We start from the raw sequence: 11890 nt of genomic DNA on the forward strand, positions 1-11890 counted from the left end.
AAAGATATTTTTGTGTAACAAGAGAATGGGCTCATTTCCTAAATTGTGGTCTCATTGGATTGTGGCTTAATTTAGTAAATCATGCACACATTTTACCAAATCGTATGTACAATTTACTAACACATGTGCATGCTTTACTACATTGTGCACACATTTTACAAAGATTATTATAATATGTAATATAATTGACATATAAGTGGCTTTGGATAGAAGTGTCTGCTAAATGAATGAATGTAAATGTAAAATGAGAGCACGATTTAGTAAAAAGAGCGCTCGTTCACTGGATATACGCAAACAAATATCTTGCAATGACACCTCCGGGGTTCAAGTCACTCATCTTGCACTGGATCATCTTCCTGAATCTCAATATTCTGATCTCAAGTCTGGCCAAATGAACTCAGCACCAGTCTGAGGCTACATTCATTGTTTTGCACTTTTATGATGTTATCACATCACCAGAGATATTGGTTTTACCAAAAATGATACAAAATACGCAGTCATTTTCTTCATCCCAATAAAATACCAATTACAAAATATTATTTTGTATTTAAAATATGTATTTTAAATAAATACAATAAATGCATCATAAATACTGCCCATCCCTGCTCCTCACCCTACTGGGCATGCTCAAAAGAATGGCACTGCTGGTCTCCTGGTCAGAGGCGTGTGTGTGTGTGTGTGTGTGTGTCTATGTGTGTGTGTCTTGTGACCAGTGCTCTAAGGTCCATTCCAGTCCAGCAGGGTCCCCAGCTGTGTGTCGTCCAGGACAATACAGCCCCCTGGAACCCCACCACCACATACACACACACACACACACAAACCCTTGCATGCAGAAATAAACATACATAAAACACACACACACACAAACACACACACTTACATTTAGGAGGTTAGAGACAGTGCTTCTGCTGTGTGTGTGTTTGTGTGTGTGTGTGTGTGTGTGTGTGTGTGTGTGTGTATAAGTTTGTGTGTCAGTGTGCAAGCATGTGTACCTGTATGTGTGTGTGCCGTGTGTGTTTGAAGAGAAGCGAGTGGAAGGCGCCGCAGACTGGCGGGCGGTATGTTTCTGATCTCGTGCGCTGAGAGCCACGGAGAGGCCGGGATGGCAGAGGTCACATGATTAAAAGACTCGGCCATAAAAAGTCCATTAAGCTGCAGGACTAAGTGCAGTGTTGTTATCTATTTGGCAGCTTTAACAAACACAGACCCTCTCTGGCCCCGGCGCTGCTGTCTTTGCCATGGGAGCGACCGCGCTGGAGAGCTTCAGTCTGGGAGTCCGCGATGCGATCACATAACAGTCCCCATGAGACACGCACTCGTGGCATCTCCCCGCCACCGATCATAACAAAGAGTCCACCACGGAGACGGGGACAGCCATCTCACCGTTGCTCTCGGTGTTGTCTCAAGAGGTAAATATTACCGGGCAACGGCGCACGCGAGGAGGGCTGTGTGTCTGACAGTGTTGCGCGCGTTCCTCAGTGGAATGTTCTAAAGAGACGCTGCGCTCTGATTGGTCAACGCGCCAGACGCCAGGCGGCAGCAGTGGCGACGAGCTGTAGCTCTCCTCCGGGGGGGGGGGGGGGGGGGGGGGGGGTTCGGGAGCCTGCGCAAACATGCATCATAATTCACTTCTGTGTCACACAATTTCGCCGTGGGCAGAAAAGCATCAACACGCTTGTTTACTTAAGAATAAAGAATAATATTCTAATCAAAATGTTCTTTATTGTATGGGTTGCCATTTTAGTATGCCCTTAGACCAGCAGCTGTTGACCACATAATTTGGAACAGGAAAGCTATCGGGGAATATGAAGAAATAATGCTGTGTATTATAACCAGTTCCGAGTCTACTATCCAATGCTTCAATACCCAGAGATTATTAGGACAATGGAATTATGGACGACGACATTATTATTATTATTAATATTATTATTATTAGTAGTATTATTATTAATTAATTATTATCTACTGCGACATGATCTAATAAGTCGGATTATTATTATAGGTTTTCGCTTATTCAATTGGGTGACGCGCCCCTAATCAATAGTTTCTGTTTCTGTAAGGGTTCTGTTGGCCTCTACCAGCGGTTGCCAAACTTTTTTCCCCGCGGACCACCTTCTACATTCTGACTCGACTCGCGTACCCCCACCACCCAACACATAAAAAAGTAACACATTCTATTGACGCATTCCAGGCATCGTTGTTTAATTAGCTTAACATAAATGGTCTATGAGCTCTCACGTTAAAAAAAAAAAATAGTGTGGAGAACCACATTAGAATGGTTAGGTAGCATCTCACTGCAGACCACGCACTGTGGCTTTGGGCAGTCTGTCTCCCAATCCACGTGAAGCCTGGGACTATACTGTATGCCTCATCATACTTTTGTTTTCTTCGCGCAGTCTTCTTTTATCCCCCTGCGCTCCATCTCCACCTTCATCATTCTGCCCCCCATCCCATTCTATCGTTACCTGTCTCCTGCTCTGTTTCTCTCGCTTCTCTTCTTCCATCGCTTTAATTAGTTCTTTTGGACAGTGTCCCTATTTTTAGCCAGTTTTCCATATTTACGCAGCCTTCTACCTAGCCTATACTTCAACGAAACTAACGCGCCAGATATTCTGGCTGCCCGCAGGAAATCACGTGTATGTGTCTAGCTTTTTTTTTTAATGAAAACATAGCCTATTATAGAGTTTACAAATGATTTCCTTTAATTTCACGTTTCCATATCATTATAACCCGATTCGAAATTATGTATTTTATGAATTAATTAGAGTATTCATTAATTAATCATTTTTAACTCCTTTCCGCCATTGCCCTTTTCATCTCGCGTACCCCCTAGTGGCAGCTCGTGTACCACCAGGGGTACGCGTACCACAGTTTGAGAATCCCTGGCCTATACAATATTACAGTTACAGAAGTTTTAGTGTTTATAATATAGCCTACAGTATCAACACGCACTATATTTTCACTGCACTGGATTTAAAACAAAATGTGGGAGTGAGTCATTCGCTATGTCATCAGTATTCCTACCTTTTAACGTTTTGAAATGTTTCCCCGGGTGTCCTTATCTAGGTATACGTTCTCTGAATATATGCTTTCAAAGGCCTGGACCATTTTTAGCAATACCTTAATCGTTTTTACAGCATAGGCCGACATAATTTTCAGATACAAACAAACGTTTTAGAGCCAGAGAAAATGTTGAACAGAAAGAAAGTTGTGCTTTCTGGACGCGTGCCCTGACTGCGACATAAGATCAATGTGGGTTGCATTACATTTTTTAGCTTCATGATACATAATAAATGATATAAATTAGTCAAATAGTCCATTGGTTTAACTTTAATCCCTTGCTAAGTGTATGAGTGAAATAAACTAGAGCCGTCCTTGAGAACATGTTTGCATAATTTTTAGTTGACCTTCTTTCTAATAATGATCATCTGCTCTCCAATCTCTGCCATGTAAATCACACACACATGCTCAAATAATCAATTAATGAAACATGAATGTTGCATCTTACTGAAGCCTATACAAAAAGGGGTTTATCTTTGTGGAACTAAATATGGTTTAAGAAACACTTGTAGAATAGAAAGTATCTTCAGTATGGTATCGAGTGCCTTAAACGAACAGACACTGACTAGGAAACTCCTATACTGCGTGTCTGCTCTGATGATTACGCAGATGGTTTGCATTGTGCCCAGGTCTACATGTATTAATTTTGCATATGATTTTAGTCCTGAAACGTTGGTATTTTTCTGTTTTGCCTGTTTATATTGAAATATGATATTCAATTTAGTTTGATGGTGAACTGCATTATAGCTAGGCTACGTGAAAGCTATTTTCTATTTGAATGTGCCATGTCCAGATCTAGATTATGCAGTCTGTTTTGAACTATGCACGGTAGTCTCAGTGACAATACTGTCCGCACTGCTCAGCCAGTCCATCCATATTTCATGTGATCATGTGAGATGTTTTCGGCGGGTGGGGCCGAGTCCCCGTATATTCTGTACCTGTAGTAGGAGTGTTTGACATGTCTTTTCCTGGTTTGAGGTCAGCATATTGCTTCCGCGATACATGTAGTGAATGACTATGACCTTGAGGTAAGTTGAGCTGAGTGCGTGTGTGGGTGTGGCCGCCATAAGGCCTGCGCCGCCCGCTTTATTGCGACTGGAGGTCGCGCGGCCGTTGCGACACAGACAAGAGCGCACGGACTTGACCGACCGTCTCTCGAGAAGCAAATAAATCGCAAAACTCACCAGACTGTCAATGTCAGCCTCTTTGCACAGGGCCCTACTCCCCCCGTCACCTGTGGAGCCTTCGCCCGCTGTGCAGCCTCGCGCACACATCATGCCATCCCGTGAACGGGCCCAGATAAAGCCTGTTTGGGCTTCCTATTTGCCAACAGAATTATCTCCTGTCATTTTGGGGGCTTTTCTGTATATTGTCCATGTTATAGAATAAACAATCATATTATGCCTTCATGATAAACGATAAGATATCATTGTGTCATTAGTGCTATTATTTTTGGTTTTGTATTATATTTGCATGGTAGGGCCTATCGTAAACTAGGCCTACATGATAATATGACATCAGTGGAGTGTCTGTTGAAGAGGCATCGGTGTGATCCCCTTCTGACCAAGCGAGCACGAGCTTGTTATTGGACTTTGGCTGCAGCGGCTGTCTATAAAAACTACAATATGATTGTGGTTATGCACTCATACACTTTTTTCGCTTTTAACGCTTTTTTCCCTCACGACCGCCAACATAATCACAAATGTCCCGTTATGGTGTCTCTCTCTCTCTCTCTCTCTCTCTCTCTCTCTCTCTCTGTGTGTGTCTGTGTGTGTGTGTGTGTGTGTGTGTGTGGCTGTAAGAAAAGCTAAGGGAATATTAGCCGAGGAAGTAGGCCTATCAAAAAATGGTCGATTCCGTTCCAAGTCCAATCCAAACTGTCACCCGCAGAACACACCCATTACACGCATGAAAAAAACCGAATATTATTTCACTTGATTTGATTATAAAATATTACTTGTCTTACATCAACAACTATCAACAGTGGCAACCATATATGATAGTCCTATTAACATCGAATGAAACAGCAGGAATATGGAATAATTCGTCAACTAGTTACGACGACAGATGACAACATCGTTCTGTTTGTTTAATCTAATCTACTTCTTTAGTCTAGAAACCTAGTTTGAAAATAAGGAAATATTACATCTCTCAATCTCAATATTCGTTATTGTTAAATATGTGTCGATTAGGCTGGAGATATTTCACAGCGTTGTAAATATTCGTTCCCCATTACTGAACCATGTTACTTGTATTCATGCACCATCGCAACTTTCATTTTAAATGTTATTATGCTACATTTCAAAGTGATATTGGACACAAACCATCCTTAATAGCCTAATGCTGTTTGTTGAGCAGGTGAGCAGTGCACCTCCATCAACCTGAATAAATTCCAAAACTGATGCGACTTAAATGTGGCAAATAAGCACAAACGTCCTGATTTTAAAGATGGTATATATTATTAATGTATCACCTGTCCATTCGTTCATTTCCCTGAGAATCCGTTACATTAAAATTTCATTTAAACTGGAATGCTGTTTATTTTGGCAGGACTTAGGGGCACTTTGAGCGCAAATTACATAATTAGCCATCGAATATGATTAAATGTTTGAAGGACCTCATTACAATGTCGCAATCTCGAAGGAACGTCAAATTGCCGCATCCTAATTAGCATATTAATAAGAGAGAAACAAATCATGCCGAAAGAAAAATGTTTTTCAAAAGTAGAATTTCCCCAAATCCATGTCCATTTATAATTTAACAATAATAGATTTCTCGAATGTATATTTGTTCTAGATAGGTCCACGTCTACCTGAAGTAGACCATAAGCTATGGCGAGCGAGATAGGGGAGCAGAATAACCGAAAATCATACATTTGGCGACATTTTCTCAATTTTCGTTAGTTTCGTTTTAATGTTTATGTGGGTGGGTGTATCTTGGTGATGTTGAATACCATGTATATGATGGCCTCCATTTAAATGTTGAATTTCATGGGTTTTTAGATCACGCATAATCACCTCATGTTGAGGTTAAATTCAGTCAACCCGTTTCGAAAATGGCTTAGGGATATTTTGTTATAAAAATATATTAACAGGAAAAATCGAAAAATAATTACTAATTTATGATTTTAGTGAATTAATGTAAGCTATGCGAGTGTGCGTGCTCTCAACATGCGGTGTGATCAAATTATGGCCTACACCAAGCGCATGCGTGCGCATAACTAAATATGAGTTTGTGTGGATTGTGATTACGCTGTCGCGAGGACTAACCTACAGGCTGTCCATGAGCACGATGTCGTTAGGGTATTATCTCTTCCGTTTTACGTTTGTATTTTATCAGTCGACTACAGGGGCAGAAAGGTGTATGGACTACTGAGGACAAATATGAAAGATAGACTGATCGATCTCTCACCACATTAAATTGACCAAGGACAAAGCGAACAGTTGGAAAGTCTGACCACAACTTGGATTCGTACTTTCCTAATGTGTCCTGTATGACCACAGGTGGGTCCCGGACGGACCACCGCGGCTGGGTCTCTAATCCTGACCGGTATTGTCGAGCTGGAGTCCTCGGCCTCCCACCGGACGGCCTCCACGCGGGCCTGGTGGCAGAGACTTGGTGGCGGGCCTGCAAAAACAGGCTAAATATATGCGCGCGACGGAAGCGTCTGTGCAGAGGGGTAATTAGTGCAAGCTCGTGCGCCAGGCCTGCTCTGTGAAGTGTTTCCGCCGCTGGGGAGGTTCTTCCTGAGACACGGCGGGGAGGCGAGTTGGCCGAGCCCCGGTGCGATTGCAGGGCATCATCCCCACAGCCGACCAAGCGCCTGGACGCTCTCTCGGGCTTGTAGTCACTCTAATCATCACCAACACACACATCCATGCGAGACCGCCATGTCCACTGACTGAAGCCTGCCACAGGTAGCCAAACTTCAGACTTGCCCCTTACCACCCACCCCATCCCACCCTGAACTTGAGTACATCTACAGACAGAAATCAACCAGAAGAAACAGAGGTAGCAGTAGGGGTGTCTTCACCAAAGCCCTACGAGAGGAGAAACACCAGGGTCTGGGATGATTAGAGTTTTTAGCACACTGAATGGGGACCAAATGTGCTCTGAAATGTTTAGCCATTCTGTAGGCCTATAGCGGTAGGACAACTTGCATCAAACTAAAATATTTCATATTTAGGGATCCCAGAGAAGGAAAGCTGTTGATTTGCTATTAGCCTATGTACCACAATTCAATTTGTCTAAGAAATAGCGCCTTATAATTTTAAACAAGAAAACTGCGAAATTCCATACATGAACCATATTTCGTTGAGATAGTAAAAAATTACAATGTTTTTTTTTTAAAAAATTAGCCAGCGTAAAGCCCCACAAGAAATACTTGTTTACATACCACAACACATAGCACAACATCTGCAAACAGGAACTCCACATTTAAATTTTCCTAAGAGAATATCGTCGTCTAAGAGCATTTTCCGCAGACTTCTTTTCCCCTCCTCGGTCCCCCGCGAGCCCAGGCTGTCCCTGTCTTAATTATCAAGACAAAGGCATCTCACAGCTCGCGCTCCGTGCCGCCAGAGCCAGGCCGGATGTCAGCAACGCCTTCATTAAAGCGCTATAACCTGGGGAAAACAGCTCGCCGGCAAACACACACACATCCACACCGGATACCCCCTCTGCTCGCGCGGCCCAAGCTGTCTCACCCCAATTACATCACTTCCACACCTCTGCGCCAGAGCCTGCTCGCCCCAAAATGCGCGAATGCGCGCACACCCGCCAAAAGCTCTGCCGGGGGAGGAAATATGAAAAATATGTGAAATATGAGAACATTAAATCTGAACCAAACCTGCTGCGTGCTCACCGCCGTGCGGCTTATGCGGTTGTGTCGGACGGAGGTGGTGTTGTTTCGCCAGCGGGGCGGGAGCAGGCTCGTGGACCAGACGGCCGGGTCATGAATGCCAGCGAGCTCTCTGGCTAGACGGTAACTTTCAACTTGACCTTGGCCTCTAACAGTCTCTAACCCGTATGTTAAGAAAACTGGCAAACTGTTGTCTTCTTCCTGCTCTGAAAGCAAAAAACACCAAACACCACTTCAACAAGGGACCTAATGTGCTTTTAGATCAGATGAAAAATTAGAATTTTTGCCACAATTATGTTCACTCCAAGATAGGAATAAAAAATAGTCTGAAAAATAGTTTAACTAGAGGCAATAACTACAACTGTAAAATCTAGTTGAAAATATGGAGCAAATTTAAACAGAAATATTCATAAAATAATACAAACTCTTGAGTAAGTAACACTTTTAAAGTTGGACTTGTCAGGCTGTAAAGTAAAACAAATATCCAATTTAAATTATCCAAATTATATGATAGACACATCTTTTTAGAAGTGGCTGAATCTTGCATGAGAAGATAAGGGAATTTGATTAAAAGTGGCAGACAGCAACTAAGCGCTTCTTATCCGCTTCTCCAGGACCACCACGAACTTCGGCTGGTGTGAATAATAGCTTATATAAGACTAATTTATATAATATATAGCACATTATTATAAAAAATTAGATTTTCCTCATTTAAATATAAATGATTTTTGTTAAAAGTTGCTTTGTGCTTCGTGTAAATGGTAGCCTATGATTTTAGTTTTGGAGTTGCGTCTTTAATAACGTCACGTAGTCTATCTGTCTCGTTCAATCAAAGTTTGGGTGAAATTGTGTGCAGTTGTTTCAGTGAAATAACCCGCGTTGTGTGCATGGGAATATTTCAAAGCATCTGGTTTGACGTAGCCGACATGACTTGTGTTATCTGCACTTTAGACGGATATCGTCCTCTTTGCATGTCACGTGCCCCACTCTGTCCAATAATCGCCCGATCTTAATGTACACAGGCGCGTGAGTATCAGTAACTCTCCCAGATTCGGTATCTCTTTTTTCAGAGCTGGGCAATTTGGAAAAGAGCGAGTAGTCTCAATGTGGCGCGTGCTATGACAGCGTCTTTACTTCTCCCCTCGCGCTGGATCGAGCCGGTGATGTTTCTCTACGACAGCGGTGCGGACGAAATCAACAAAAACATGGAAGGCTTCGCGGGAGGCAATTTCGCCGCGAGTCAGTGCCGAAACCTGATGGCGCACGCACCGTCCCTGGCCCCGAGCAGCACCTACGCCTCCGACGTGCCCCCGTCTGGCATGAGCGAACCTGGAAAACAATGCAGCCCCTGTTCCGCGGCTCAGAGCTCCTCAAACGCCTCTCTACCATACGGTTACTTTGGCAGCGGCTACTACCCGTGCCGCATGTCCCACCACAGCGGCGTAAAGCCCTGCTCGCAGCCCGCATACGCGGACAAGTACATGGACACGTCCGTGTCTGGCGAGGACTTTCCGTCCAGACCAAAGGAGTTTGCCTTCTACCAGGGCTACTCGCCCGGTCCGTATCAGCCGGTACCGAGCTACCTGGACATGCCCGTGGTGCCCGCGTTGAGTGGCTCTACCGAACCTCGCCACGAGCCACTGCTGCCCGTGGACAGCTACCAGCCGTGGGCGATCAGTAACGGCTGGAATAGCCAGGTGTATTGCGGGAAGGACCAAGCACAGTCGAACCACCTATGGAAGTCGGCCATTCAAGGTAGGCTGCAGTTGGGCATTTTCTGGATTCGTTCATACATGTTTACATTAGTTCATAGGTTCACCTGACATCCCCAAAGGTTGGCTATTATACACAGTAAACGAAATACGATATTTTAAATCACATATCTTAAATAATCCCTCACCAACTGTATTATCATGTAGCTATAGCCTAATGTGGGAGGGGAAATATGAAAAAGAGGGAACATAAATAATATTCAGTATTTCGTTTCAGTTGACTTAATTATGTCTAACTAAACGAATATCGACTGTATAAATACAATAATTAGGCCTACAATGTTTTAAAATATTTTTTCTTTGCCCGCCTATTCATTTCGTTGAAGGCCTGCTTTTTGAGGCCGATTAAGGCCTGGCCTACTGCATTTCATCCTGAAATACTTACACAGTAAGACTCGGGCGGTCTTCGGCTCATATCTGGTGCACTGTTGGACTGTATTAATGTTAGTGATCCCGGTATTGTCCTGTCCGGGGTCGGTGAGAGGCTGATGTGCACTCTATCTTCCTCAGATGCGGGACCTGGCGGGGATGGGAACATACGCAGGGGCAGGAAGAAGCGCGTGCCCTACACCAAGGTGCAACTGCGGGAGCTCGAGCGTGAGTACGCCACAAACAAGTTCATCACGAAGGACAAGCGACGGAGGATATCGGCGCAGACCAACCTGACGGAGCGCCAGGTCACCATCTGGTTCCAGAACCGGCGAGTCAAGGAGAAGAAGGTGGTCAACAAGTTCAAGAGCAGCAGCTAACGCGGGCCTACAAGTCCGGCGTGCGGGAGAAAGGACTCCGAATCACACTGCTACGATTGGAAGGAGCTCTGTTGTAATTTATTTATCTTCAGTATCCTCTGCTCCGCTTGGGGAGGACTCGGTACTTACTGCGGATGGCACCTCTCCCTCTAAAGGGTCACCGAACTCAACTGCGAGGCGCGGACCTGGGGTACCCAGTGTAGAAAACGGACATTGGCCGTTAGAGAACTCTTGCCCGTAGCCCAGGTTTCGTCACGCGTTCTGGACTGTAAATATGGTTGTGCTGTATTCTCCAAGCTCCGGACCACCGTTCGCCCTGGATCCGGGCAGATACTGTCCGCTGCGGCCCAGACACAAGCAGGCAACGCCGGGGTTGTGCGCCGAGCTCACTGGCTATCCATCAGGAGAGTCCCTTTATGGTTCTGAAGAAAAAACAATGTGTATTTCTAAGTGCCTCTTCGTATAATTAAAACCCCATTGTGTAGTTTGTATGTCACCAGCTCGTGTTAAATTAGGCTGCTGGTCCTAGTCATGCAGTATCTGTCACGGTACCTTCTTTAGTTTTCTCTTCGCATCGTTTTGTACATAGGCCTAAAACAAAACAAAAATAACTGCCCATTAAGGTTATATTCCAGGAAACAAACTCCTGCCAAACAACAGAAAATAAATCTCTTTTCTTTCTGATCATATGCACATGTATGCTATTGTGTTGAATTAAAGTTTCTAATCTAATTGGAACTGTCCTAAATAAAAGAGGAAATAAGATTATGAGCTGTTTATATCTGTATTATTTTGATTAAAATAAAAAAGAACGATTGTTTGTCTACTTAAGTTGTCTCACTGTAAAGAGAGATTTATGGCGCAAAGGCGAAACGAGTTAAAATGGAGAAGACGGGAACGGAGACTGGATTTCCCCCAATTAACTCAAGGCCTCTAGAGGTTAAACGCGAGCAATGTCGCCACCTTGTGGTTACTCGGCATGGGCGCAGTTTGAAGGTGTGTAAATGCAGTTTCAGGTTTCCTTCACACACACCTAAATTATTTTGTGATAACCATGTTTACATTCTCTACGTTACTCTAGTTTATTTTAAAAGGCCGTGTCCGGTAACTAGTCGCGTTTGGATCAGTTATCATAGGCTACTATAACCGCGACAACTAACATTTTTCAGCGCATCAGTAGCCTAGTCAGTCGCTGTTTGTATTTACTGTTTCCACACTAATATTCCACAACTGTTATTTTATAAACTCATTTGATCTCTCAGAGAAAATGTTACATCGTAGCACTATGGCAACTGTAAATGAATGACAAAGTATAACATAGTGAGAATGACAGACTTTATCTCTCTCTCTCTCTCTCTCTCTCTCTGTGCGCGCGCGCGTGTGTGTGTGTGTGTGTGTGAATGAGTGAGTGAGAGAGCAAAGAAAATGTTTTACGCCATGAAATCGAC

The 11890-nt window shown here is 43.8% G+C and overlaps 1 protein-coding gene across 1 annotated transcript; it reads left to right on the plus strand.

Annotated features, from left to right (window-relative positions):
• Positions 1 to 8933: 8933 nt before the first annotated feature.
• hoxa13b (homeobox A13b) lies at positions 8934 to 10442 on the plus strand. Its single transcript, XM_042105970.1, has 2 exons — positions 8934 to 9676; positions 10204 to 10442. Exons 1-2 carry the CDS (start codon positions 9040 to 9042, stop codon positions 10440 to 10442), a joined length of 876 nt encoding a protein of 291 aa, XP_041961904.1. The 5' UTR covers positions 8934 to 9039.
• The last annotated feature ends 1448 nt before the right edge of the window (positions 10443 to 11890 follow it).

The sequence above is a fragment of the Alosa sapidissima genome, chromosome 10, assembly GCF_018492685.1.
Source record: "Alosa sapidissima isolate fAloSap1 chromosome 10, fAloSap1.pri, whole genome shotgun sequence".
NCBI lineage: Eukaryota > Metazoa > Chordata > Actinopteri > Clupeiformes > Clupeidae > Alosa > Alosa sapidissima.

What these genes read in the sequence shown, in the direction of transcription:
- hoxa13b (XM_042105970.1), top strand. Translation starts at nt 9,040, where the DNA reads ATGACAGCGTCTTTACTTCTCCCCTCGCGCTGGATCGAGCCGGTGATG. An exon ending in ATGGAAGTCGGCCATTCAAG is followed by an intron (nt 9,677 to 10,203) that starts GTAGGCTGCAGT and finishes TATCTTCCTCAG; the next exon opens with ATGCGGGACCTGGCGGGGAT.